This window comes from Rutidosis leptorrhynchoides, chromosome 5, assembly GCF_046630445.1.
Source record: "Rutidosis leptorrhynchoides isolate AG116_Rl617_1_P2 chromosome 5, CSIRO_AGI_Rlap_v1, whole genome shotgun sequence".
NCBI classification, from domain to species: domain Eukaryota; kingdom Viridiplantae; phylum Streptophyta; class Magnoliopsida; order Asterales; family Asteraceae; genus Rutidosis; species Rutidosis leptorrhynchoides.
Window position 1 is genome coordinate 100,024,464 of NC_092337.1, and position 7,200 is coordinate 100,031,663.

Below are 7,200 nucleotides of genomic sequence, written 5' to 3' on the forward strand. Positions count from 1 at the left end.
TTAGGCTCGATCAGGAGGTTGTCCGGTATTTCTTGTTCTCCTAGTAACATACCACCTATATTAGACCATAATAGGACACATGCATATAGACCACAAAGTACATTATACAGCAAATGCATGTAATTGCCTGTTAAATTGTACTTAAAATTTCTTGCAAACTTTTACTATATCAATTTCTTGCAGAAGTTGTAACAATAAACTCTGTTTCTTTCAAGATTCAAGAATATGATTATACAAAAATAAAGTGTCACATCATATGAATGCTTATACAAGAATATAGGTATTTCAAGATATTAACACATAAAAGAATTAATTATTGTATAAGCATACCTGTTATGGATAGGATCAGGTCCGTTTGGCACTCTTCTCTTGCTTACGTAAACCAAACCCGTGTGCTTCGATGCTCCTTTTGATCTTATAATCCTAGAACTTGTAGTAGACGCAGTGTCAAGACTCGTTTGTAACGTTGTGGAAACCGCATACAACAAAAACCAACAAAATCCTATCAAGAATACTGCTCTGAGAACCACCCTACCATTCCTCTCCATTACTCTTAACCCTTTTATCTCTTCAAAATTATTTTCTTATAGAAAATGAAAAAGAACTTGTAAAATTTATCATATTATGCATATAGATAGATTTCAAAATCAGTGCATTGATTTTTATGAAGTTGAAGGAGAGACAAAGTAAAGGAACGTGTGTGTAGTTTTTTTTTTTTTTAACTACGCAAGTTAAGAGTGCCATCTTTCTTTATAGATGCAATTCTTGAAGAAAAAAAAAAAAAACTTTGTTTTGCAAGTATTATATAAAAAGTTAAAAATAACAGAGCTTTGATAAGCGTTGTTTCTTTACGTTTAGGTTGGGTCCACCCAAAGAACTTTGTCATCCAATTGTACCAAAGGGGACTCTTCTTAATCCTAAGACCAATTCTAATGGGGCGTCCGAAATGAGGCGTTAGTCGAGGTGGCACAAACTGACGCTCTCTCGCTCTCTGACACCGTTAATGTGGCGTCATTTGTAACTGAAATTGGGCGTTAGTCAAGGGACTGACAGAAAACAAGGTCAGTTTTTTGTTTGACCAATCAGATTTCACTAAATTATTTTATATATTATTAATTTCACACATCACTCACCACAAATTTAACACTCAATACTTTCACTCCATGACCTTGGCACATCACCCAAAAAAGTGCATCAGCTGCGTGTGATATAACAGACACAGTTAGAAGTGGTCTAAGTGCAGTTGGATGGAATGTGTTAAACTTTGAGCAAAATTAGTTAAATATACAGTTTAGGATTCTGATATATTGCAGTTAAAAAAAATGAGCTGAACATAAACTGCCTGATAGAACATCAAGTTTTTCTGAACAACAAGAATGTGTTACATAATTAATGCTCGTAGTAAAATTTAAGACCTCAAGTTTCATACGATGAATTGGTCGAAAAAGAGGTCAAAACTGTTTTTGAATTATACTTGCAGGAATCATATTTAACAGGCACAAGTCTCTTTATCAGAAAAAAGGAAACTTGATGGACCCGATTGATCAACATTAAAGTAAACGTGGATCCGGTACGATTTTGTCTTAGTATATAAATTAATGCAACACTATGTCATCCTGGATTTAAGTTAGAATCAAAGATCTTTGGTGATTGATGTTAACTAGTGGCGGAAGCAAGATTTTTTTTCACTGAGGGTGAAAAAAACTTTAAAAGCGTAGCAAATTTTTTTTGGTATAATATAGTAGGTTTTTGGGCACAATATGGAGGCCTTTGGATAAAATGTGGAGGTTTTTAGACAAAATATGAACGCTTTGGGGGCAAAAAAATGAAGAGCTTTGGGTAAAAAAATTCACTGAGAGCAAAATCGAAAAATCAAAAAATTTTGTACTAAAAAATTACAAAATTCACTGCGGGCAGGTGCCCCTGCCCCTACATATTTTCACCCCTATGCTAACTAAAGGAACGTTTTAAAGGAAAGCGTTTTGATCTCAAGTCTTGTGAGCTGTGAGCATTACTAACACTTTCTGATATCAATAATATGTTCCGAACCATATTGCATATCCTAAAACTCTAAATTATCAAATGGTCTGTTGTTTCGCTTAAAAAGAAAACCGCTTCAGAAGAAACGTGTACACGAACATGAGATAGTGAATTAGGAAATGGTAAGATGAAGTGTTTTTATCTCATGTTGCATATTGGAGAAGGAAAATATATTTTCTTCAATTAGATTACACTAATAACAACAATAACAGTAACAATACTCAATCTCGTGCATGTGTATATGTGAAAATAAAAGAAAACTAGAGTAGAAACATACTTGAACTTAAAATCTTATATAAGTATTTCAAATTCATTATTACTCCGTATTACATAAGTAATATGGTATTGTAAAATCTTTTCTGTACTATATTCAAACTCCTTTTTTTAAAATAATACATTCATAGTCCATGGTCTATAATTTTTAACCTATAATCAATCAATTAATCATAATTAAGGCGATAAATAAAGATAAAGGGTACCAAAGGGCTTCTGACCTCGCAGTACCAAGGAACTCATTTGAGTTCAAGTCTCGTGTAAACAAAAAAGGCGTGTGTTCAAAAAAAAGAATAAGAGAAAAAAGAAGTAATCCGTAGTGATCTGGGCCATTTAAAAATAAACCACTTTTGATCGCCAATTTAGTTATGCAATAGGCGGCCCAACAAGAGTGTACCTTACTGGGCTCTAACGAAAATGGATCATTATCCATCCACATATTTGCCTCTTTGGTACAATCGTACTGGACTACTGGTGGCAATAGTAATAATAGTACGGTGTAAATAATAAATTTCACCAATGTCCAATAATTGAAAATAAAGTCCACACGTGTGAATTAGATCCACACGTATTTAACAACCTCGTGAAGTTCGTGGAGACTACTCAGACTTTCAAAACCTCCCCTACGTGTTTAGTGGCGTCTGGTTTTGACGCTCCTTGACTTCTTGCTGCATCATAACTGTGCGTGAAGAACACGGTTGAAGAAAACAGTGGAAGAAATTAGATATTAATTGGGTTGTTTTGGCGTATGTTTTTGTTTGTGAGAACGTGGAACGGGTAGTGGCGTACGCTAACTTTCATGTACCTCTAGTCAACTTTTTCTGCCATTGATTACTGATTATATTACTGTATAATTTCTTTTACTTAAATACTCCGTATAAATAAGGGATTTAATATTAATAAGGGTACAAACCGAATAATTGGGAATAAGAAATCTGGCCTAAACAAATTGCAATAAAACAAAAGTAAACAAGCTAAACCAAATAAACTACTAACCAGTTAGGGATGGCAATGGTCACCCGATCCGGTGAATATCCACCCGATCTATCCGCTTCGTGATGGATATGGACGAACCTAAATGGATATGGATACAGATATGAATGAATCTAAATGGATATGGATATGGACATGGATGAAAAGTTTCATCCATGGATATATCCATTACCACCCGAAATACATACAAAAATACATAAATATAGTATGCTTACATATTTACTATTACAAATTCATTTACCGTTAGATTTATATTTTGCTTTCAACCTTATAGTGAAATAACTATAATATATTACAATAAAACACGCACATCTAATAAAATAAACTTACAATTTTCATATTTAATTTTTCATAATTCATGTTTTATAGTAACATTTAACAAATTTTGTTATATCTTCGACAAAGATTACACATTCTTGTAGATAGATTTTAAATATGTCATGTTATATTTATTTCTGCTATACTACATTTTTATTTTAATAACATATTAGAAAATATCATAACATTTTTTTAATATCAATTGGATATCCATTAACCCGCTTAATCCATTGGATATGGATATGGATGGATGGCCTGAAACTAAACGGATATGGATATGGATGAACAAAAACTAAATGGATATGGATGTAGATACGGCATCACCCGCTCCATATCCGATCCATTGTCATCCCTACTAACCACCAACATAGTGAAAATAGTGAAAAACAATTGAAAAAAAGCTCGCAAAAATAAACCAGACTAAAATCAAAACTCTAAACCCAAAAGTATCTACAACCATCCCGACAAAACATCAAATATAAAAATAATCGATATAAAAATAATAATCAGTATAAAAATACTCAACCCCAATGGATGCACAATCATTTTTCATTGTTAAAATAATCAATATAAAAATACTCAACTCCAAAAGATGATTCAGTAGTTGAATGCTTGAGAATGTTTAAACAAGACATATATGTTCAATCTACACTAGATACAATTTGGAGTCTTACTAGTTAATAGTTTGATCTCGAACTTCATATAGATGCGGAATCAAGGGCAAATTTTGTAAGAGATCACATGACACTACTAGTTTGAAACTTTTTTTTTTTAACTAAATACTCTTAAAGTTATACACGACACCGTACATATAAATATAGAACACCATATATTTGTTGGATTTATGGTTAGCGTCGGTTATCTTTAGACAAACAACCCCACGTACGTATCCTTTTTCATACTTGTTATTTTATATTGGTCGGAGGTCCTTCTGGAAGTAGTCTCTCTGTTCTCGAGTAAATGGAGGGATGACATTTTCTAAATGTGAGTGGAGTAACGTTTTTCTCTACCTGTTGGCGAAAAAATGACTTCCATTTTATTCTATGGTAGATGAATGATTATCTACATCTTATCTCACTCATACCTCACTTTCGTGGGATTGAGTATTGTTGTCGAGACAAATAACCATTAAAATACCCTTAAATATAATTAGCTTTGAAAAAATAGAATTTTTAGATAGGTAATTTTGGCATCGAATCCTCTCATTTGCCACCCACACACACGTTAGGAAAAAACTTCTCGCATTCATCACGCAAAGCGTACCCGAAATGCTTTAAGTTAGCTTCTTGGCCAACACAGAGTGAAAGTTACTAAATGCACAACCTTCGAAGAAAACTCCCTCCAAAGAGAGAAAAACAATGATAAAATGTTCAAAAATACTTATTATTAGTACTTCCACTCAATTAACATATCAAAAGATAAATTATTAATCAAATCTTTAAATGTGTGAAGGCCCGTTTATTCTTTTCTTGTTGAGTCATGTTGTATGGATTTATAAAAAACGTTTATGGAGAATTATTGATAGATAAATAATTATTGTTTAATTATTTATTAAATACATAATTAGAATTATCAAGTTAAACTCTATATAGAGAATTTATAAATGAAGTTAATAATAAATTTTGAAAATTTTTTGGTTAAAATGTAAGACTAAGGTTAAGATGAATAAATGTATCATACACTATGATAGATGCTAGTTTAAAGTGATCGTATAATCATCATGGACAAAGGGGAAGAGTAGTAATGTAAAAAAAAAATGAAATTCTTTTTCTCTAAAAAATACCCAACCTCTTTCACTCACCCTGTTCCCAACCACCTCCCAACCACCCATCCCTCCTCCCAAAACCTTCATCACTCCGCCCAAAACCACCGTACCACCGCCCAAAATCACCATTTTCAAAATTTTCAGCCATGCTTCCCAAACTCGATCCCTATTTTCCATCAATTCCCAACATTTTAATCCTCTTTCAAGTAACCAAATCGCCTTGTTTTCCCAAAAAAATCAACGGTTTTCTTAGACGGTCTATCGAGATTTACTAACCCTACCATTTTATCCAATGTTCTAAAAAGGTTCGGTAATATTCAAGGTATCTCACGGAAACAAGACCGGTCCTTTATCTTCGTCAAATTTGAAAATTCTATTCAAGCATCTAAAGTGATTAACGAAATGGCTGGGAAAACATCAACAATCGGGCCATCTTCGTGGGTTACGCTAAGAATGAGATGGTCATTAAACCTGTTACGAGAAATCAAACAAAAAATGTTCCAGCTTCTACAAAGCCCAAAATTGCCTTATTTTCAAATCAAGAATCAATTGACCGCTTAAAGTGGTTTGCACTAATTGTGGATAATAAGCCCATCAAAGCTTTAAAATTGTTTGTAGCGACCAGACAAAAATCGTCATTGACGGCGCCGTCTACTTAGGTCCCGTTACGTGGTCATAAGTCTTTAAATAACGTTTGACCAAAAGTATGTCGCATTCATTTCATAAGTAAAGATGTTTCAAGGTTTACAAAAGTAGTTCAACGACTAGTTACATTACAATGTTAACGTACAAATGAAACCTATGCGACATGATTTAGTAAAGTCAAAAGACGCTTCACGTATGCATGTATACTCGACATCCAAGGAAGTATCAAAATAGATTGCGGAAGCATGTATCACTTAGCGTTCAAGGACCTGAGAAAACATATAGAAAACTGTCAACGAAAAATGTTGGTGAAATCATAGGTGTAATAGTAAACGTTGTTTTTGAACACAAGATTTTGTATTGCCATAACGTTGATTATATAAATCGTTTTCATTCCAAAGTTGTTATACGTTTGTGGAGCACCCAATTATCAAGACTTAACTATTCACGAACCCCGTTATCATAGTGTTAGAACCTACACTATATACTCGAAAATATATTTCATCCGCTAACGGTAGCGAACCGTCCGAATGAGGGCTTGTCAAGCCCATGTGATCACATAGCATAAGTTCACGTTTACACCCTGCAAGTGTAACTAATGACAATTGAATTGAGACCTTTTTGTTCTAACTCGCACGTGGAATGTTTGTTTTCGTACTTGTGTTCAAAGCATAAAAGTATGATACGTATATGTTTCTCATCCCATAATTTAAAGAGTAAAAGTTGTTGAAAAAGGTGGGACTATGATCTCACCTTGATTGCACGGATATAAATGTACTTCATAAAGTAACGTGTGCAAGAACGAATGCTAGTCTTGACCTAAACAATTAGGTTGTATCAATATCGGTAAACACGGTCGGTCAAAGTTGTTCAATTAGTCCTATGGCTCGTTATGACTCGATTTTATAACATGTGAATCAAGTTGTCAAGTTTCATGCAAGAATCAAGTATACAAGAAGATTAGAACGGTTTAAACAAGTATTAGTTAAGTTTGAACAAAAGTCAACTTTGGTCAAGTCAAAGTCAACGAAAAAGTCAACACATTCGGGTCGGGTCTCGAACTATTTTTCTGAGGTTTTTAATCATATATAAGCATGTTAGAACAAGTTACATGGTAATCGGAGGTGCGTAGCATAGTTAGAATTTTTCGTAAAAGTGCCAAGGTG

General features: G+C 33.5%; 1 protein-coding gene across 1 annotated transcript; it reads right to left on the reverse strand.

Moving 5' to 3' along the window:
- On the reverse strand, positions 1–548 carry LOC139848880 (CLAVATA3/ESR (CLE)-related protein 25). The gene is made up of 2 exons (XM_071838565.1): positions 331–548; positions 1–55 (listed from the first exon to the last, which is right to left on the reverse strand). Exons 1-2 carry the CDS (start codon positions 546–548, stop codon positions 1–3), a joined length of 273 nt encoding a protein of 90 aa, XP_071694666.1.
- Positions 549–7,200: the final 6,652 nt, after the last annotated feature.

Bases quoted from the DNA above. Each gene is read 5' to 3' on its own strand.
- LOC139848880 (XM_071838565.1), bottom strand. From the start codon at position 548: ATGGAGAGGAATGGTAGGGTGGTTCTCAGAGCAGTATTCTTGATAGGA. The intron at 56-330 runs GTATGCTTATAC...GGTCTAATATAG, and splicing joins CCTGATCCTATCCATAACAG to GTGGTATGTTACTAGGAGAA.